This window comes from Cyclopterus lumpus, chromosome 2 (genome assembly GCF_009769545.1).
Source record: "Cyclopterus lumpus isolate fCycLum1 chromosome 2, fCycLum1.pri, whole genome shotgun sequence".
Classification (NCBI taxonomy): Eukaryota; Metazoa; Chordata; class Actinopteri; order Perciformes; family Cyclopteridae; genus Cyclopterus; species Cyclopterus lumpus.
Genome location: NC_046967.1, coordinates 4,604,124 through 4,626,695, shown reverse-complemented (window position 1 = coordinate 4,626,695; position 22,572 = coordinate 4,604,124). Strand labels below are relative to the sequence as shown.

Here is a 22,572-nt window from a genome sequence, read left to right as displayed (position 1 = left end):
CATCCCTGTCCCAGGACCTCACATCGGATCAGGAAAAACTCCCCAAAAATAACCTTTGACAGGAAAAAAAAAGGGAAGAAACCTTCAGGAGAGCAACAGAGGAGGATCCCTCTCCCCGGATGGACAGATGCAATAGATATCATGTGTACAGAATGAACAGCATTACAAAGTTACATAAACACATTACATGAATATGACAATGGAGCTCCAATCCATGAAACCGAAGGAGGTAGAGAGGAGGGGGGGCGGGGCGCATCAGCAGGGCCAACACGGGAGGCCGGCTCACCAGGCATCAGACACCGCCAGGTCCAATGAACCCTCTGAGATGTGAAGTCACAAAGACTCCAGGGAGGAAGCAGAGTTAATAAGGTGTAATGGAGAGATGTAAATTCATGCATAAGGAGAGAGAGAAGAGGAGATAGGTGCTCAGTGTATCCTAAAACATCCCCCAGCAGCCTATAAGCCTATAGCAGCATATCAAGGGGCTCGACCAGGGCAAACCTGATTCAGCCCTAACTATAAGCACTATTAAAGAGGAAAGTCTTAAGTCTATTCTTAAATGAGGTAACTGTGACTGCCTCCCGGACTGAAAGTGGAAGCTGGTTCCATAAAAGAGGAGCTTGATAACTGAAGGCTCTTGCTCCCATCCTACTTTTTAGGACTCTAGGAACCACAAGTTGTACAATAGTGGTGTTAACCTTTATGAGGTTATTTTGTACAACTCTTCTGGCTACATTTGACTTAATTAATTAATTAATTAAAGTGGCCGTGGGACAGACACAGTCTCTATAGAGTTATGGGTGGTCGAATGGAAGTACAGACTACAACTCTGGTTCTGCTTCCGCTTCCTTATCTGAACGCATCTGAAGTGATGTAACGCTTTGTCACAACCTCGGTTTGGACATTTATGTGCAAGTATATGGAACTTGTGAGATTTGGCCATATATCAGTATTTATGTTACTGGTTAAGAGTAAATGAAGAAGGCACACAGCAAAAATGAAGATACAAATAAAAACCACTTTCAGGATGATTATCTCTTTGGAATAATGCAGCTGCAGTTGGATTAAGGAAGCACCCAAGTGCAGACACGGGAATCCTGTGCACAAGGAACCGAGGTTAGTCATAAAGTCAAGACAAAGTAAATCACAAAAGTACTCATTGCCAATGAGTGAGAAGGAAGCCAAAGTATTTCACTGGATGGGTCTGATGAACAGGATTGCAGGCAGGTGTTGGAGAAGAGCCCAGGTGCCGGTTGATGGGAGCCACGCCCATGCCACACACACATACACACACACACACACACACACACGCAGTTTACAGACCTTGTTCGGATATATGTGTTTGTAAATATATATCATGCAGAAAATATATATTTACTTGTTTTGATATGTGTTATATAGATCAGCTTTATTATTATCAACCACACAATAATGTTTTTAGATTAAACCTGGTGATCGATTCGGTGCAGGACTAGCTCATATCCAACGAGCCAGAGGTAGTACTGTTGTCCATGAGACACTTATGGATACAATATAGCTTCCCACCACTTGGTGGCGGTAAGGTGTCAGTATTACAAGCTCTAATAGGCCGAAGAAGAAGACACTCAGACAGCCTCTGGTCGTTTCTCAATACCAAGTACGCAGAGTACAGACTTGTGTACTTTTGGAGTCCAGACTCCAGAGGACGAGAGGATGCAGGACGGTCTTTCTGCAATTGGAACAGCACCTGACTTGATGACGTCACCACCTCAGCTGTTCTTGCTCATGAGTTTACTCCAATTATTTACTGTAAAGTATTTTTACAGTCAAACTAAATGACAACCCTGCTTTTTTCATTTTCCTTTAAAATCTAATTATTTTATTTTGTGTGGGTGTGAACATATAAATATATATATAGTTATATTACACATGCATCTGCAAAAAACTAACGTAAAAAAGTTAAAAGACACCGCTATAGTTCAACGTCAAAGCTTAATTTAAGTTAAGTTATAAATCTTAACCCTCAGTCAAACAAATTTAACGTAACCTGTGAACAAATAATGAACTCTAGAGTGCTCGTTAGATCCTCCAAACCCAAATGATATCATGTTTAACTGCTACGGGGAAATCAGAGTCAGCGGATCATTTAAAAGTCCTGCTGAGATCAAGCTGTTCTCCACGGCCACACTGAGCGCTGACCGCCCGGTGCTGCGAGGCTCACTGGTCCCACGAGCAGGACCTCAAATCTCCAAAACCGTCGCCGCATATTTTTTGTCGGCTGAATCTCAACAAACCGACAACAGATTTGATGCTTAAACTACTAACTTCTCACCTGAAAACATCCTAAAATTACATTCCGTGACTCAACAACAGTAGTATTTAGAAAAAGTCATCTTTCAGTTCCGTATTTTCTCCTCTGCCATTGTTCCCCGTTGCTGGTGCGAAATGCATTGTGGGATATTGGCTGTCCACAGTACGCACAAGTCACCTCTGATGCATCCCTGGTGAAATGGGCGGATCAAGTCACATCCGGGCACTTGGTCCGTGCTTGGCGAGAAGCAGACTTTGAATTGGACCGACTTCACTAAGTAGGGCTTTATTAACGGAGGTGACGAGCCAGAGCCCAGTGTGTGGAGTGTGAGCTAACGCTACCAACGCAGCACTGAAGCCTCAAAGATAAAGCAGCATCTCGTGGGAAAGCCGGTGGGGAGAAAGTAAAATGGGCTCCAGATGGGTCCGTATACGTTTTGTTTGTTTGTTTTATGGTTCATTAAAAAAAACACACAGATATGAAGAGAAACTTCCGGTTCTGCCATGCAAACACGAAGACTGCTGTTTCATATCATTCGCAGATTATAAGGCTATATTTTCATTTGCACATTATTTAATTTGATTTACGGTTTATTTAATTTGAAACGTATTATTTTGAATTTATCCATTTTATTACCACATATTTTTTTGTCAAATTTCAATTTCTCCATTTTTCCTTCCTTTGGTTCTCTAGTAACATGTATTTATTAGTTATTTTTGTGTTAATAAGCCTGACTTGGGCCTGTTGGGCGTCTTGTTGTGTGCGCAGGTTTACATACACATGATGAACAAATGTCTTGATGATCACATTGCATCATGTTTTTGCTTGTTCAACTGTAAGTAGATTTGATTTAGTTATTGAATACAAATCAAACCAAGAGGGAGATCAATTAGTTAAACCAATACAGTGTTACTATTTGAATGGGCCCCGGGCCACTTTCTACTTGAAAAGTTGGGCCCCGAGGTCAAAAAGGTTAAGAACCCCTGGCCTATATGATACTAATGCCCCTCCTTTTAATGCTTACAGCCTGTAGGATCTTTCTATATCAACCAACATCAGATTGACCAACCAGGAAGCCAACCAGAATCAGGTTTCTGTTAAACACTAGCTATGATTAAAAATAGTACCCCACATGAAAAAAAAAAGTGTCACGTTTCACCAGTTAGGCAATAACAGAAGACTGGTGAAACTCTTGAAAGAACAAAACTATGAAACAAAGACTGCTATCTTCATGAGGTTTTTGGCAAAACAATATTTTATGTGAATCTGAAAAAAAAGACATTATATCTGAATTATATGCATTAAACCAATTAGATAGAAAACAGTGAACATCATTGGCAACCAATACAATGTTACAAAAAGAAAACAAGACATGAAGTCAACAGAACTGAATCAGCAACCTGTATCGAGCATCGATTCATGTTCAGAATCAACAGCAGCCTTTTTACTATCAGCCTCTCTGGCTCCATCTGCTGGTGGTGGTGCTTCCTGTGACTTCACCTTGAACACGTCCCACCTCTCAGGAAGGATCCCCTTGTTGAACAGGAGTGAGGCCACATATGAAACCACCAAGATGGAGGCCAGAGCAGACAGCATGCAGATGGACTTGAAAGGAAAGCGCTGAACATAAACACCGTTCTCTAAAGTGCATCCTGGGAAATGTAGGATCACAGGCAGGCCAAACAACGGCTCTCCACACAAAACTCTCATCACCACTCCAACAACATAACCTGCAGCAGCCCCATAACCGTTGGAAACCCTGATGAAGAGGACGCAGACCAGCTGGGGGAAAATAATGGTGTAAGTCAGGTCTGAGCCCAGGATCCAGAAAATCATGACACTGTAGTCCAGATAGGTGAGGGATGTTCCCACAAGTCCTGCAGCCACTATGGACACACGGATCACCCACTGCAGCTCTTTATTGGATGCCTAAAAGCAAAAACCATGGAAAACTTAAATATTTAATCTTGAGGAAGTGAATAAACGCAAAGCAGTAAAACAACAAACCCAGACCCAGTGAAGAGGTGAGGAACACATATAACGAACATGCTCCTGTTCCCTACTGCACCTGACTCCTGATGGTCTGGTAGATGGTGGTGGTGAAGATGGTGGTTGCAGACAAAATTACAGAGTCAGCTGATGACATCACTGCAGCAGCAATAGCTCCGATGCCAAAGGCAGAAATGTAGGTTGGGGTTAAATTCTGAAGGGTGATGGGCAACACCATGGCTGCCTCCCCTCGCTCGTATGGAGAAGGAGAGCCATATGAGGTGGAGTTCCAGTCTGAAACACAGGAGGCAGAACAGACAACAATGAATGCTGATTCACCTCCCTGATGAGTACCAACAGGTAAAGAGTAGAGATTACCTGTTGAAGCTGCTACGGCTCCAATCAGCACAGATGGGATTCCTACAATGATGACTGCTCCTGCTGCTATGAAACAGATGATCCTGGCTGTAGACGTGGAGCTGGAGGACAGTGTCCTCTGATGGAAATCCTGAGTGGCCATATTTCCCAAAGTCTAGAACATTTTGTTTTTTAAAGTGAGCCAAACAAGTCTTCCATTATGTTCCTGATACTGACAGAAATTATGAAAAAAATGTTCTTTTTTATTGTACTCAACTATAGCAAATAGTGATGTTCATCATAAGGTTTAGCTTCACATAACTGAGCTTTAATTAAATCTAAAGCTGGGTGATGAAATATTAATATATCTATATGCTGCAGCAAGCCACACTGCATGTACTCCTGCGGGCTCTTTCCGTCATATTATTCTTCCGATTCTCCCTCTTCTGCCAGAACTTTGGTCAAGCGTACAGCTCGCAGTGTTGGTCTCATATGCGTAAAAATACATAAAAACGTGTGGCCTGATCGGGAATTGTGTGGATTTAAGTGGCAAAAAGATCCGCCGGCCATTTCTCGGAGAAACAGCAAAAAAATCGCAAAGCCTATGGGAAAAATACTTTGGACCACTAAGGATCCCAAAGCGTAGACATGTATATAAACACCTCTCGCTAGTAGCCACATTATCTAAATTTCTTGCGAAATTTTCTAGTTCATATTACTGTAGAGTTGTAATAGGTTATTTGGATTTGCACATGTACATAAAGGGAGTCTTGTGTTTAAATTAATACATAAAGGAAGTTATGATATTATGGGGAATATTATTGAGCAATGTATTGTAAAGCATAAGATGATCACTGTTTTATTATTCTAACTGTATGTATTGATAACTGTATGATGCATGAGAATGAAAGGTAGTTTATTGTTTAGAAATGTTGTATAAAATTGGAAGCGGGGTGGGAACCCAGGACGTTACTTTATGTTGAAGGCAAGATAAGAGGTTTTATTCTGAAGGGGAACTTCTGTCTTGACCGGAAGTATGACGTTTGACCCCGTCACATTTGAAGATGGCCTTAAGCCAACCAAAGTGATGCTTTGTTTGACCCAGCGAATACTAACATTTGAGGTGTTAAAGGCGTGACTGGCTACTAAATAAAGAGAGTTGTACTGGGGTTAAACGTTCTCTTTTTACTTTTTAGATTTGGGTGAAAGTGTCTTAGTCTGTGGACGTTCTGTTCAGCCGGCCCCCACGATCGTGAATGTATTATTGTCTGGTAATCTTTGCCATTAAATATATTGTTAATTTAAAACCATTCGAATCCTGAAGATCTTTGAGCCCGAGATGTCCAGTAGAAAGAATCTTTTCATTACCATCAGTAGAAAATTATCAATCCATCTCCAGACTTCATCAGACTCAAGCTGGCCAAGCCAGGAGCCCTGTTGTGTGTGGTTGAATGCTGTTTCAGTGATGTCAGTATAAACGTTACTGGTCAGAACGAAAGGGACACACAGCCACTGTGGAAAGAAGAAATTACTCAAGAGGGTCTAAATAAAAGAAGAAAACATAATCTTGAACCTTCATTGAGTATAAAACATACCAAGCTCAGAAACACCAGTGAGATCTGGATGACGTCAGTGTAAGCCACTGAGTAGAGACCTCCAAGAACAGTGTAGGTGATCGCCACCACAGCAGAGATCCAGATGCAAACACTGAAGGGCAGATCTATAACTACAGTCATGGTGGCTCCTGTACAAACACAGACAGCACACACAATGGAGGAAAAGCATGATGAGGAAAAACGATGTGGGGGTCAGAGAGTGAGCGTTACTTTGAGTGTACTTGTACATGTGTACCCAAGGCAATCAGACCCATAGGAATCCAGACAACTTCCGTTATGAGAGGAATGATGGCAAGAACCGCAGTCAGTTTGTTTCCATACTTCCTCTGAAAGGGATCCATCATACTGATGTAATGGTTCTCCCTCATTGGCTTTGCAAAGAACAGTCCACCTTTGAAAGGGATGAAAAAGAAGGAAACACTTTTCATTATTTGGCTCTGTGGCCACACCCGGTGTCCATAGTGTTGTTACAGATACAGGGTGTGTCTCAAAGTGCTAACAGAAGGTTGTTTTAAGGTAAAGTCAAAGGGACTCACCGATGATAAAGGAAATGGACAATTGCAGAGGAACAAGGGCCCAGATTAGACCTCTGGTGGGGTCATAGACAGACTCTGCAATACCAATGATGAAGGCACCTCCAACCCAAGTAGCTGCAGTAGAAAAAATACATACACACAGATGCATAATCAGAATCAATTGGCCATATATGCATAGGAATAGAAGGTAGACAAGTAGAGTAGAGGTAAGCATAACATTTACTATGTACAATATAAATATATATATATTAGTGCTAGGCAAAAGATGAAAAAAGGTAATCGATTAATTGCATGTTTTTGTGTGATTAACTGCAAATAATCGCATTATGAATTAAAAACTAGTGCATTGCATGCTTTTATTTTAAAGTAATGTTATCAGAACAATATAACAGGCACTCTGGGAGCATTAGCAAGTTAACATACAGAATATACATCTGTTAAAAAAAATTTCTGAACAGGTCTAGCACAAGAAAAAAACACAGCTGTAATTTACTGTGCATGGGGACTTTTAGTCTGTAAATCCTCTGAAACAATAAAGCAGTTACACTAACCCCGCCGCCATCTTTATAGTCCGCTCCGTTTCATACAAATCGACGGAGCGTCTTGAGGCTCATACGCGCTGCGCTGTCTTTCGTTGTGTTTCTAATGCTGCGTTCATACCAAACACGTTGTGAATTTTCTGAGGCAGGTTGAACTTCCTGAGCTGGCGCAGAAAGTGCACGGAGTGCATATGTTTGGGACAGGTCCCAGGGCCGTTGGCAATAATTGGGAGAGGTGCCAGGGCCATTTGCATTGTTTGGGACAGGTGCCAGGGCCGTTGGCAATGTTTGGTAGAGGTGCCACTGCAGTTGGCAGTTTTTAACCCTTATTTTTTGGTAATTTGACAAAATGTCAAATTTCCTTGAGAGTATGATTGTTGGTAGTTGTAATTAGTTTAGTTAAAAATGCAGAATTGTAATATCATTAATAGTTTTTAAAAAAAGAAGCTAATATGCAAACGCAGATTGTAAATATGGATAGGATGCATTGTAATTGTTTAGAATGATAACCCATAATAACCCGAAAACAGAAAAAGTACCGGGGAGCGTTGTAGCTCTTAATTTACAGTATATTCATTTAAATGGTTGTGATTAGAGAAATGTCCAACCAGTATTTCAGGAAATAAACATTATTATTATGTGACATGAATATATGTAAACTCAAATGTTGTATCTGACCAATTTACTGAAACCTGAAAATAAAACTAGAGATCATACAAATGCATTAAAACTAATAAATAAGTAAACCGACTTAGAGATGGTCAATAAGTGTATTTGAAATGATCAAACCAAAACTCACCAGTCATCGTGAAGACTCCCACTACCAAGCTGACACTCCGGTTCGCCAAAAAAGAAACCTCCAGCCGTCCACCTTGTGTGTTTTTCTCCATCTTCTTAGACTTTACAGAGGCCCAGATGCCGATTCCCAACACAAGCAGGAAGAATGCTATCATCATTATCAGACCTGGTATATTGAGAGCCATCGTGGATTAAACCTACAGCGGAGACAGTCGGTCTACTTCTCCTGCGAGGTGCTTCAGTTGCAAATCCACTATAATATGATGATTGTGCAATGCCCAAAATAAATGAAAAGAAGTGATCTATGGCCAACCCCTTTGACACCTAAGCTTGGTTTGCCCTCTGCTGATTCAGTCTTAATCTTACTTGCCTTCGGTGACGTCAGTCGGTTATGGATGAGTTCGGACTTGTAAAGAAGATACATTATGCTCTTTTATTACTCCCATTCTGTTTACACCAATCTCCATTTGTTTTAAATCTTATTCTGACTACGTGTTGACATCGTGTTGGTGTTGGTTGCAAACAAGTGTCCACAGATTTTGTCATTCCACATACAAAAAACATGCTGTGGAAAACTTATTTTCAGGGCCTACAGTTGATGCTGCTAGCCAGCTGAATTGTTTCCATTTAGCACAAGTCCAAAGTGTGTCTGCTGTCCCTGGGACAGAAGTCTATTTCTACCTTTTTAACCCTTTGATACACAACATGGTTCTAAAGTGACCCGACATAATTTAATTGTAAATATATTTGCAATAAATTCATTTCATCATTCAGAATTCCAGGAATTCCTCAATTAACTTGTTTTTGATCATCGCAAATTCTTATTCTCATCCTAAAAAGAAATCTGTTGTTATTTTGTTTTATTACTGATGAGTAATAGGCTGCTCTGGCATTCAGAGGGCCTTCTTGTATGTTTTAAGACTATCTCGCCAAACTAAGCATGATTCTTCCAGATTGGTGGAACGCCATATGCTTTCAAGCTTTCGTGATGTTTGCTTTAGTTCGCGGGTCTGAGGGTTATACCAGGGAGCAAACCTCCTTTGCCTGACCGTCTTCTTCTTCAGTGGGGCTATCAAGTCTCAGTGAGCCTGTAGCACTATCGACAATATGATCACTCTGGGACGGACTAAAGTTAGCACAGGAGTCCTCCGTCACATTGAGACGTGGTATTGAATCAAATGCAGAAGGAATCGTTTCTTTAAATGTAGCTACAGCACTGTCAGTTAGACATCTGGTGTAGAAACTTTTGACTAACGGTGTACACTTCGGGAGTATGAACTCAAAACTTATGAGGTAATGGTCTGACAGAAGAGGGTTCTGTGGGAAGACTTGTACATGTGTACCCAAGGAAATCAGACAAGTAGGAACCCAGACAACTTCTGTTATGAGAGGAATGATGGCAGTCCACCTTTTGAAAGGGATGAAAAAAAAGGGAACACTTTTTATTATTTGACTCTGTGGCCATGCCCAGTCTCCATAGTGTTGGTACAGATACAGGGTGTGTCTCAAAGTGCTAACAGAAGGTTGTTTTAAGGTAAAGTCAAAGGGACTCACCGATGATAAAGGAAATAGAAATGTGCAGAGTAACAAGGGCCCAGGTTAGACCTCTGGTGGGGTCATAGACTGACTCTGCCTTACCAATGATGAAGCCACCTCCAACCCAAGTAGCTGCAGTAGAAAAAATACATACACACAGATGTATAGTCAGAATCAATTGGCCATATATGCATAGGCATAGTAGGTAGACAACAAAGTAGACCAGATTTAAGCATACCATTTAACTATATGTACAATATATATATATATATAAATATATATATAAATATATATATATATAAATATATATATAAATATAGATATATATATATATAAAAAGTATATATACTGTATATATGAACCTAAAACACAACCTAAATGACAATGAAATGGAGGTAAAAAATCTGAGATTCTTGGATGAAGAGTGCCTTACAAATAGAATGCATTATTATTATTATTATTAATAGGGCAACATGGAGGTAATAGTGCAGTATGACATTCATTGTTCATCAGAGTAAAAGCCAGTGGAAAGAAGCTGTTTTGGGCGTCTGGAGGTTTTGGCGTACAGCGCTCTGCAGCGCCAACCAGAGGTGAGGAGTTGGAACTGGTTTTGTCCAGGGTGTGGTGGGTCTGTAGTGATTCCTGACAGTTTCCTCACTCTGGAGATGTACAAGGCCTGGATGGAGAGCAGGCTGGCACGAATGATCTTCTCTGCAGACCTGACAGTCCGTTGTAGTCTGTTCCTTTTACTGTTTGGTGGTCGATCCAAACGAGGCAGTGATGAATGTGCAGAGAACAGACTGGATGTTAGAGGAGTGAATCAGCAGCTCCGGATGCAGGTTGGACTTCCTGAACTGGCGCAGAAAGAACATCCTCTGCTGGTGTCATTTTCAAGATGGTGTAGATGTTGGAGGCCCACTTTAAGTCCTGCGAGATTGTGGATCCCAGAAACCTGAAGGTCTCCACAGCAGATACAGTGCTGTTCTTGCGTATGTCCCTCGGGAGTCGAGGTGTTGCAGCACTGAGTGCATGTTTGGGAGAGATGCCAGGGCTGTTGACAATGTTTGGGAGGGGTGCAAGGGCCGTTGACAATATTTGGGACAGATGCCAGGGCCGTTTGCAATGTTTAGGAGAGGTGCCAGGGCTGTTGACAATGTTTGGGAGGGGTGCAAGGGCCGTTGACAATATTTGGGACAGATGCCAGGGCCGTTTGCAATGTTTAGGAGAGGTGCCAGGGCTGTTGACAATGTTTGGGAGGGGTGCAAGGGCCGTTGACAATGTTTGGGAGAGGTGCCAGGGCCGTTGACAATGAGAGGTGTCACTGCAGTTGGCGGTTTTCAGCCCTTATTTTTTGGTAATTTTACAATATGTCAAATGTCCTTGAGAGTATGACGGTTGGTAGTTGTAATTGTTTGTTAAAAATGCAGAATTGTAATATCATTATTATTTTGAAAAAACTATGCTATTATGCAAATGCAGATTGTAAATATGGATACGATGCATTGTAATGTTTAGATTGATAACCCATAATAACCCCAAAACATTTCATATTAGGGTTGTATCAATAATTTACAGTACATTCATTTAAATGGTTCTGATTAAAGTCCAACCAGTATTTCAGGAAATAAACATTATTGTTATTTGACTCGAACATACGTAATCTCAAATGTTATATCTGACCAATTTACTGAAACCTGAAAATAGAAAAAAAGACTAGAGATCATACAAATGTATTAAAACAAATAAATAAGTAAAACCACTAATGATATGATCAATAAGTGTATTTGAAATGATCAAACCAAAACTCACCAGTCATCGTGAAGACACCCACTACCAAGCTGACACTCCGGTTTGCCAAAAAAGAAACCTTGAGCCATCCACCTTGTGTGTTTTTCTCCATCTTCTTAGACTTTACAGAGGCCCAGATGCCGATTCCCAACACAAGCAGGTAGAATGCTATCATCATTATCAGACCTGGTATATTGAGAGCCATCGTGGATTAAACCTACAGCGGAGACAGTCGGTCTACTTCTCATGCGAGTTGCTTAATTGCAGATCCCCTGTGAGCATGAAAGTCATTAAATTATATTTAATTAGTCAAACTGGCTTAAAACAACCACAGCTCCTTGAAAGGTACCGTTTATGCCTACAGCGGTCTGAATAATAATACTAATATTATTCGCATCCAGCACGACTCCAAAGTGTGTCCGCTGTTCCTGGGAAACGATTCTTTATAGCCTATTTTCACCGTGGACCTCTTCAGCATGATGGTTTAACACTGTATACATGTAACTACTCTATAACATGTTGTCAATTAACTTGTAGCAGAAAGGGAGACTCTTTTGACAGCAAAAGAGCGTGGAGCCAAGGAGGGGTCAAATGAGCACACCTGTGAGCTGGGGGAAGGAATGGAATTCATGGAATTCAACTCTGAGTCGGATTCAACAGACCTACAATACCTCCCTTCCCAACGCATTCACTGATCGCTGGTGGTGTCCTGATGTTCCTGAACGCATCGCTCTCTCTCTTCCGGTAAGCGTATTGCATCACTTCCGGTTGAATCTTGTTTAAAACAGCTGGCTAAAGATGAGCGTAGTTACAGTAAGATTATAATACACGCCGGCAGTAATGACTCCCGACTGCGGCGGTCGGAGGTCTCTAAAATTAATGTGTAATCGGTGTGTGCTTATGCCAAGACAATGTCGGACACCGTAGTTTTCTCTCGCCCTCTCCCCAATCTGATCAATAATGACATGTATAGCCGCATGTCGTCATTCAACCGCTGGTTGTCCAGGTGGTGCCCAGCAAACAATGTGGGCTACATAGATAACTGGCAGACTTTCTGGGGAAAGCCTGATCTGATGAGTCGAGACGGCATTCATCCCACTTGGGATGGAGCGCGTCTCATTTCTGCGAAGTTGGCCAAGTTGATTAACGGACTTTATCCATGACCCAGAGTTCAGATCAGGAAGCAAAGTTGTAGTCTTCCACCCTTCTCTGCACTTCCATTCGAGCAGTTAACCCACCCTTAACCTTAACTCTATAGAGACTGTGTCTGTCCCACGGCCACTTATTTAATTAAATCAAAAGTAACCAGAAGAGGAGTCATACAAAATAACCTCATACAGGTTAACATCACTACTACAACAGTGCAACAAAACAGGATAATTAAATGTGGACACTAAATATTAGATCTCTGTCATCTAAAGCTGTATTAGTAAATGATTTAATATCAGACAATCACATTGATTTATTGTGTCTTACTGAAACCTGGCTGAGCAATGAAGAATATGTCAGCCTAAATGAATCAACTCCTCCAAGTCATATTAATACTCACATTCCTCGAGGCACCGGCCGAGGAGGTGGAGTAGCAGCCATCTTTGACTCAAGCCTATTAATGAATCCTAAACCTAAATTAAACTACAACTCATTTGAAAGCCTTGTTCTTAGTCTTTCACATCCAACCTGGAAAACATTACAGCCAATCCTATTTGTTATACTGTACCGGCCACCAGGTCCATATTCAGAATTTATATCTGAATTTTCAGAGTTTTTATCAAGTTTAGTCCTTAAAACTGATAAGGTTATTATTGTAGGAGATTTTAATATTAATGTGGATATTGATAATGATTGCCTTAGTGCTGCATTTATCTCATTTTTGGACTCGATTGGCTTCTGTCAGAGAGTACAGAAACCCACTCACTGCTTTGGCCACACCCTCGACCTTGTTCTTGCATATGGCATTGACATTGAGCATTTGGAGGTCTTCCCACAGAACCCTCTTCTGTCAGACCATTACCTCATAACTTTTGAGTTTATACAACCGGAGTATACACCGTTAGTCAAAAGTTTCTACACCAGATGTCTAACTGACAGTGCTGTAGCTAAATTTAAAGAAGCGATTCCTTCTGCATTTGATTCAATACCACGTCTCAATGTGACGGAGGACTCCTGTGCTAACTTTAGTCCGTCCCAGATTGATCATCTTGTCAATAGTGCTACATGCTCACTGAGAATGACACTAGACTCGATAGCCCCAATGAAGAAAAAGACAGTGAGACAAAGGAGGTTTGCTCCTCAGACCCGCGACCTAAAGCAAACTTCACGAAAGCTCGAAAGCATATGGCGTTCCACCAATCTGGAAGAATCACGCTTAGTTTGGCGAGACAGCCTTAAAACATATAAAAAGGCTCTCCGTAATGCCAGAGCAGCCTATTACTCATCAGTAATAAGAACAACCCCAGGGTTCTCTTTAGCACTGTAGTCAGGCTGACAGAGAGTCACAGCTCTGTGGAGCCGTGTATTCCTATAGACCTCAGTAGTAATGACTTTATGAACTTCTTCAATGAAAAGATTTTAACTATTAGAGGCAAGATTGATGATCTCTTGCCCTCAACTACTGCCGATCTGTCATCAAGAGGTGTTGCCTTGGAAACGGCTGTATGCCCTGGTGTATATTTGGATAGCTTTTCTCCCATTAACCTAGACCAATTGTCCTCAACGGTTTCTACTTCTAAACCGTCTACCTGTCTCTTAGACCCCATCCCAACGAGACTGCTTAAAGATTTGTTGCCTTTAATTGGCACCTCTCTGTTGGATATTGTTAATGTGTCTTTGCTAACAGGCCATGTACCACATTCCTTCAAAGTAGCTGTAATTAAACCTCTCCTGAAAAAGCTCACTCTTAATCCAGAGGTGTTGGTTAACTACAGACCGATCTCTAACCTTCCCTTCCTCTCTAAGATCCTTGAGAAAGTAGTCGCAAATCAGTTGTGTGACTTTCTACATCAGAATAGTTTATTTGAGGAGTTTCAGTCAGGATTTAGAAAACACCACAGCAAAGAGACAGCACTGGTGAAAATTAAAAATGACCTCCTAATTGCATCAGATAAATAACTCATCTCCGTACTGGTATTATTAGACCTTAGTGCTGCGTTCGACACCATTGATCATGACATCCTATTACAGAGACTGGATCAGTCGAATGGCATTTCAGGTGGTTTAAAATCCTATTCATCAGATCGATCTCAATTTGTATTTGTAAACGATGATGCCTCAATGACCACCAGTTATTCACGGAGTTCCACAAGGTTCTATGCTTGGACCAATTTTATTTACCTTATATATGCTTCCTTTGGGGGGCTGCACGGTGGTGTAGTGGCTAGCACTGTCGCCTCACAGCAAGAGGGCCGCGGGTTCGATTCCCGGTCGGAGCGGTCCTTCTGTGTGGAGTTTGCATGTTCTCCCCGTGGCAGCGTGGGTTCTCTCCGGGCTCTCCGGCTTCCTCCCACAGTCCAAAGACATGCTGCAGGTTAATTGATCTCTAAATTGCCCATAGGTGTGAATGTGAGAGTGAATGGTTGTATGTCCCTACATGTGCCCTCGATGGACTGGCGGCCTGTCCAGGGTGTCCCCTGCCTTCGCCCTATGTCAGCTGGGATAGGCTCCAGCGCCCCGCGACCCTAATGAGGATAAGCGGTATTGAAAATGGATGGATGGATGGATGCTTCCTTTGGGCAATATTATAAGGAAACTCTGCATACACTTTCATTGCTATGCAGACGATACTCAATTATATCTATCGATCAAACCAGAGGAGACCAACCAGCTCTCTGCTCTAATAAGTCTCTTAAATCCCTCCAGTTGATCCAGAATGCTGCAGCTCGTGTACTCACAAAAACTAAGAAAAGAGATCACATTACTCCTGTATTAGCTGCTCTGCACTGGCTCCCTGTAAAATCAAGAATCACATTTAAAATTCTTCTCCTCACCTACAAAGCCTTGATTGGTGATGCACCATCATATCTTAAGGAGCTTGTAGTACCATATTGCCCCACTAGAGAGCTGCGCTCACTAAATGCAGTAGTATGGGAGCAAGAGCCTTTAGTTATCAAGCTCCTCTTTTATGGAACCAGCTTCCACTTTCAGTCCGGGAGGCAGACACAGTCACCTCATTTAAAAGAATAGACTTAAGACTTTCCTGTTTGATAGTGCTTATAGTTAGGGCTGAATCAGGTTTGCCCTGGTCGAGCCCCTTGATATGCTGTTATAGGCTTATAGGCTGCTGGGGGATGTTTTAGGATACACTGAGCACCTATCTCCTCTTCTCTCTCTCCTTATGGATGAATTTACATCTCTCCATTGCACCTTATTAACTCTGCTTCCTCCCCGGAGTCGTTGTGACTTCACGTCTCATAGGGTCCATTGGACCTGGAGGTGTCTGAAGCCTGGTGAGCCGGCCTCCCGCGTTGGCCCTGCTGATGACCCGCCCCCCCTCCTCTCTACCTCCTTCTGTTTCATGGATTGGAGTTCCATTTATACATTGTAATATTCATGTAATGTGTTTATGTAACTTTGTAAATGCTGTTCATTCTGTACACATGATATCTATTGCATCTGTCCATCCGGGGAGAGGGATCCTCCTCTGTTGCTCTCCTGAAGGTTTCTTCCCTTTTTTCCCTGTCAAAGGTTATTTTTGGGGAGTTTTTCCTGATCCGATGTGAGGTCCTGGGACAGGGATGTTGTATGTGTACAGATTGTAAAGCCCTCTGAGGCAAATTTGTAATTTGTGATATTGGGCTATACAAAATAAACTGAATTGAATTGAACATGTTGTTAAATAACTTGTAGCAGAAAGGGATAATCTTTTGACGGCAAAAGAGCGTGGAGCCAAGGAGTGGTCAAATGAGCACACCTGTGAGCTGGGGGAAGGGGGAAAAAAACACACCCACACACAGACACTGAACTGGATATTTCTGAACTATCCAAAGACACTCCCTCATGGAATTCAACTCTGAGTCGGATTGAACAGACCTACAATACCTCCCTTCCCAACGTATTCACACACCCCTCCGACCCCCACACAATTAATTAGTTCTTTGGAGTCTACATTTTATTTAGTTACCTTAATCACAGACATTTAAGACCATCTCAGGACTCTATTTTATTCATGGACAGTGGGCCAAAGACTGTATGGAGTCTATTCCAGAGTTTGTCCTTTTGATTTGTCCAGTTGCATTTAAAACCGAGAAGACAGTAAAAGCAAATGAAGTATTTTGGCTTGTGTATTTTACTGAAACGTTTTGTAGCGGAGGGATTAGCAGGCTATCCAGGCTCACCCTCTAACCGGTCCGGTAGCATCCACTTTTACATTACATTACATTACATGTCATTTAGCTGACGCTTTTATCCAAAGCGACTTACAATAAGTGCATTAAACCATGAGTCCAAACTCAGAAAAAACAAGAATCAACGTTTCTTCAAGAAAGCCAAACTATAAAAATACCATAAGTAAGTGCCATTCAAGTGCCACTGAAGTGCTAATCTGTTTTTATTCAAGGTATAGTAAGAAAAGATACTTGAACTCCTTTGCTTACGATAGGCATTCCGTGCCCAGCTGGAGGGAGTGTATGGTTTGACCATGTCCTGGATGTAGACTGGACCCGATCTGTACGGCATGGTACGCAAGTACCAATGTGTTGAAGCGGATGTGGGCAGCCACCGGTAACCAGTGAAGGTCGCAGAGGAGCGTAGTAGTGTGGGTACATTTCGGGAGGTTGAAGATCGGTCGAGCAGCTGCATTCTGGATGAGCTGTAGAGGTCGAATGGCATTAGCAGGTAGACCTGCCAGGAGGGAGTTGCAATAGTCTAGCCGTGAGATGACCAGAGCCTGGACCAGGACCTGTGCCGCCTTCTGAGTGAGAAGAGGTCGTATTCTCCTGATGTTGTACAGCATGTACCTACAGGTGCGTGTTATTGCGGTAATGTTGGCAGTCAGGGAGAGTTGACTATCGAGTGTCACACCGAGGTTCCTGGCAGTCGGAGTCAGAGCCAACACTGAGTTGTTGAAGTTAATAGTCATGTCGTGGGTGGGAGAGCCTTTTTCTGGAAGGAGGAGAAGTTTAGTCTTGTCCGGGTTAATTTTCAGGTGGTGTGCGGACATCCACTGAGAGATGTCAGTCAGACAGGCAAAGATTCGTGCTGCTACCTGTGTTTCAGATTGGGGAAACGAGATGATCAATTGGGTGTCGTCAGCATAGCTGTAGTAGGTGAAGCCATACGAGCGAAGGACAGAGCCGAGAGAGTTGGTGTACGGAGAGAAGAGAAGAGGACCAAGGACTGAGCCCTGAGGGACCCCAGTAGTCAGAGGACAAGGCTCAGACACAGATCCTCTCCAGGTCGGTGAGGTAGGATGAGAAGAGTGAGAGTGCGGTGCCTGAGATACCCAGGTCCTGGAGGGAGGAAATAAGGATCTGGTGGTTCACTGTGTCAAAGGCAGCAGTGGAAAGGTCTAGAAGGATAAGGACAGAGGAGAGAGAGGCTGCTCTAGCAGTGTGAAGCTGCTCAGAGACAGCAAGGAGGGCAGTTTCTGTTGAGTAGCCTGCCTTGAATCCAGACTGGTGGGGGTCTAGAAGGTTGTTGCTGTGGAGATAGGAGGAGACTTGGTTAGAGATAGCTCGCTCTAGAGTTTTGGAAAGGAAGGGGAGGAGAGAGACAGGTCTGTAGTTATTGACTTCAGATGGGTCAAGAGTGGGTTTCTTCAGGAGAGGGTTGACTCTTGCCTCCTTCAGAGAGTTAGGGAAACAGCCGGTTGAGAGGGAGGTGTTAATAAGATGTGTGAGAAAGGGAAGAAGGTCAGGAGCAATAGACTGGAGAATGTGAGACGGGATGGGGTCAAGGGGGCAGGTGGTTGGGCGGGCAGAGGTTACCAAGGTAAGAACTTGATTGGGAGACAAGGGGATAAAAGAGGAAAACGAGGGGGAAGAAGATGAAGTTACTGGAGGTGTAGTTATAGAAGATGGATTAGTAAATGAGGAGCGTATGTCGTCTATTTTTTTTAAAGTAGTCAACAAAGTGGCTTGGTAGAAGGGTGGAGGGAGGGGGAGACCAGGGGGGTCAAGGAGGTTGGAAAAAATAGAGAAGAGCTTTTTGGGATTCACTTCCAGTGAGAGGTTAAAGGTTACCCTATTAAGACATCAAAACAGTTATTTTTGGTCTAGAAGTCGTTCAGCTGTTGAAAAAAATAGTTTTCCCATTATTCTATTTAAAAATGGGGGGTTTGATATTGTAATGTGCAATGAAGAGATGTGAGTTTGTCCATAAGGAGAGCGAGAAGAGGAGAGAGGAGCTCAGTGTATCCTAAAGCGTCCCCCAGCAACCTATTGGCCTATAGCAGCATATATAAGGGCTGGACCAGGGCAAACCTGAGCCCCCGGACTGAAAGTGGAAGCTGGTTTATAAAAGAGGAGCTTGATAACTGAAGGCTCTGGCTCTCATCCTACTTTTTAGGACTCTGGGAACCACGGGTAACCCCGCATTTAGTGAGCGCAGCTCTCTAGTGGGGTAACATGGTACTACAAGTTCCTTAAGATATGATGGTGCATTACCAATCAAGGCTTTGTAGGTGAGGAGAAAAATTTGATATGTGATTCTTGATTTTACAGTGAGCCAGTGCAGATCACTAATACAGGAGTAATGTGATGTACTTTCTTAGTTTTTGTGCGTACACAAACTGCAGCATTCTGGATCAACTGAAGGGACTTAAGTATGGGGTCAGATCAGTCTCAATATTTGCAAATGCACACAGAGAGACTCACAAATGCAAACACAAAGATTCACAAATGCGCACAGAACAATTCACAAATATGTTCGATTTACAAATGCACACAGAAGGATTTACAAATAAATTAGACCCACAAATGCACGAAGAACGATTCACAAATACATTCCAATGTATACATAAATAAATTACGATTTATATAAATGTAAAAGAAAAATCACATATATTTCTGCATTTCTATGTGGATTTTTCTATTTGTTTGTGGATCGCACTGTATTTGTTTGTGGATTTGTATGTATTTGATTGTGAATCGCACTGTATTTGTTTGTGGATTTGTATGTATTTGTTTGTGAATCGCACTGTATTTGTTTGTGGATTGCTCCACGTGTGTGTGGGGGATTTATGAGACTCCCCTGCCGTGGCTGGATTCACAAATGCGTATTTTCAACATAGACCTATCTGTAGCCAATCAGATGTCGCCCTCAATTTCAACCAATCACGGACAGAGCGGCACTGGTTGAGGGCAATCGACAAGATGATCAATCTGGGACGGACTAAAGTTAGCACAGGAGTTCTCCGTCACATTAAGACGTGGCATTGAAACAAATGCAGAAATAATCACTTCTTTAAATGTAGCTACAGCACAGTCAGATACACTGGTGTAGATATCTGGTGTAGAAACTTTTAACTAACGGTGTACACTCCGGGAGTATAAACTCAAAAGTTATGAGGTAATGATCTGACAGAAGAGGGTTTTGTGGGAAGACCTCCAAATGTTCAATGTCAATGCCACATGCAAGAACAAGGTCGAGAGTGTGGCCAAAGCAGTGAGTGGGTTTCTGTACTCTCTGACAGAAGACAATCGAGTCCAACAATGAGAGGAATGCAGCACTAAGGCAATCATTATCAACTTCCACATGAATATTAAAGTCTCCTACAATAATAACCGTATCAGTTTTAAGGACTAAACTTGATAGAAACTCTGAGAATTCCGAATTCCGAATATGGACCTGGTGGCCGGTACACTATAACAAATAGAAGTAGATGTAATGTTTTCCAGGTTGGGTATGAAAGGCTTTCAAATGAGTTGTAGTCCATTTTAGGTTTAGGATTTATTAATAGGCTTGAGTCAAAGATGGCTGCTACTCCACCTCCTCGTCCGGTGCCTCGAGGAATGTGAGTATTAATATGACTTGGAGGAGTCGATTCATTTAGGCTGACATATTCTTCATGGCTCAGCCAGGTTTTAGTAAGACACAATAAATCAATGTGATTGTCTGATATTAAATCATTTACTAATTATTATTAAGTATATATAAATAAATATAAATATATATATAGTTATATTACACATGCAATTGCAAAAAACTAATGTAAAAAAGTTAAAAGACACCGCTATAGTTCAACGTCAAAGTTTAATTTAATTATTAATTTATAAATCTTAACCCTCAGTCAAACAAATTTAACATAACCTGTGAACAAATAATAAACTCTAGAGTGCTCCTTAGATCCTCCAAACCCAAATGATATCATGTTTAACTGCGACGGAGAAATCAGAGTCAGCGGATCATTTAAAAGTCCTGCTGAGATCAAGCTGTTCTCCACGGCCACACTGAGCGCTGACCGCCCGGTGCTGCGAGGCTCACTGGTCCCACGAGCAGGACCTCAAATCTCCAAAACCGTCTAGACATATTTTTAGTCGGCTAAGTCGACAAACCGACAACAGATTTGATGCTTTAACTACTAACTTCGTGCCTGAAATTATTCTAAAATTACATTCCGTGACTCAACAACAGTAGTATTTAGAAAAAGTCAACTTTCAGGTCCGTATTTTCTCCTCCGCCATTGTTCCCCGTTGCTGGTGCGAAATGCATTGTGGGATATTGGCTGTCCAAAGTGCGCACAAGTCACCTCCGATGCATCCCTGGTGAAATGGGCGGATCAAGTCACATCCAGGCATTTGGACCGTGCTTGGCGAGAAGCGGACTTTGAATTGGAACATGTACTTGGGCCGCGACTGATGACATTTCAGAAGTCCACGTGAAAACAAGTACAAACAAGAACGCATATTGAGAAACGGCCTCGAGTCTCTAGCGAAAGTTATGGAGTATTTAAAAGTATTTAAAACGAAAAAATGAAGACGAAATTGGTGATAAACCCCCAAAAGTCTAAATGTTCCCGCAAGTACAATCCCGACTTCACTAAGTAGCCCAGGTAGCCAAAATGACCTGGCCCAGATCCGGCTTAAGCTCGGCGCGCCGGAAGAAAAGCGTCGGGCCGGATCTGGTTTGCGACTCTGCTGAGACTCTGCATGAATGACACAGCCATGCATGAAATAACATGTGAAATGAATACTGGTAATTTTGATCCCATGTTGTGCCTTAGAAGGGTATACCCAGGTAGCCAAAATGACCTGGCCCAGATTCGGCCCGGGTTGCGACTCTGCTGAGACTCGGCATGAATGACACCCCAGAATCATGCCGAGTACACTGGCCCGATTCCGGCGTCCGGCACTGCTGTCACTTGACCGCAATCAAATATAACCTGGGCCAGCATCGGTACAAACCCGGCGCGGCGGAAGAAACGCGTTGGACCGGGTCCGGTTTGCGACTCGGCTGAGACTCGGCATGAATGACGCCCCAGAATCATGTACAAAAGAGTACACTGGCCCGATTCCGGCGGTTGACACTGCCGTCACTGGGCCGCAATCAAATATAACCTGGGCCAGCATCGGCACAAACCGTACTAGCTGGTTTCAACTCGAAAGGACCTGAACCTTAGTATAATTAAAACTAGCATTCATTGGGTACTATGCATAGTATATTCTCAGGCCGAGGTTTGCTAACTTGCTACAAGTGTGGTCAACAGTTGAATAAACACGGGTCAGGTGGACGAATTGAGCTTCTAAATGTGTTAAGTATACATCTCCCACCATATTTAAACAATGTAGTAATGCTGGTACTTACCACAAAGACGGAGGTCCGTGGAGAAAGAAAAGAAAGTGCGCGAACAAGGTCCGGTCGTTTCATACAAGCCCCCTAGTGGTTGCTTCTTTTACAACTAGTATTTAACACTTTTACACAGCCAGTTTAAACTACTATTTTTTATTGTTTAGGTTTATATGAGCGAGACAACTTTGAGGGATATCATAATGTTATTACATACATGTAATGTAATATGTATTATGTAATACAACTATCAAAGGAATGTGTGTGCCTTTCGTTCCCCCACGAGGTTGCAACACAACACGTGTCTGCTCTCACATTCCCATTATTTTACCCTGCATCAGCTAGTTCCAAAACGAAGACAAGGCACAGTATGGATGTCAAAAAATGGTTGTATTATAAATAAT

At 42.3% G+C, this 22,572-nt stretch overlaps 1 protein-coding gene across 2 annotated transcripts; it reads right to left on the bottom strand.

Annotated features, from left to right (window-relative positions):
- Nucleotides 1-3,426: 3,426 nt before the first annotated feature.
- On the bottom strand, nt 3,427-8,467 carry LOC117743831 (high affinity choline transporter 1-like). 2 transcript variants are annotated; one of them, XM_034551728.1, is made up of 8 exons: nt 8,127-8,467; nt 6,789-6,902; nt 6,503-6,643; nt 6,232-6,380; nt 6,005-6,148; nt 4,658-4,811; nt 4,359-4,573; nt 3,427-4,219 (listed from the first exon to the last, which is right to left on the bottom strand). In XM_034551728.1, the coding sequence occupies exons 1-8, from the start codon at nt 8,308-8,310 to the stop codon at nt 3,683-3,685; spliced, it is 1,638 nt and encodes a 545-aa protein (XP_034407619.1). In that variant the 5' UTR covers nt 8,311-8,467; the 3' UTR covers nt 3,427-3,682. The 2 variants fall into 2 exon arrangements, with proteins under 2 accessions (XP_034407619.1, XP_034407610.1); XM_034551719.1 differs by having other exon boundaries at nt 3,428-4,219; nt 6,488-6,643; nt 8,127-8,466.
- Nucleotides 8,468-22,572: the final 14,105 nt, after the last annotated feature.

Coding starts and splice junctions, on each gene's coding strand:
- LOC117743831 (XM_034551719.1), bottom strand. CDS start 8,310: ATGGCTCTCAATATACCAGGTCTGATAATGATGATAGCATTCTTCCTG. Junction 4,574..4,657: donor AGCCGTAGCAGCTTCAACAG/GTAATCTCTACT, acceptor CCTGTGTTTCAG/ACTGGAACTCCACCTCATAT. Junction 4,220..4,358: donor ACCAGACCATCAGGAGTCAG/GTGCAGTAGGGA, acceptor TTTTGCTTTTAG/GCATCCAATAAAGAGCTGCA.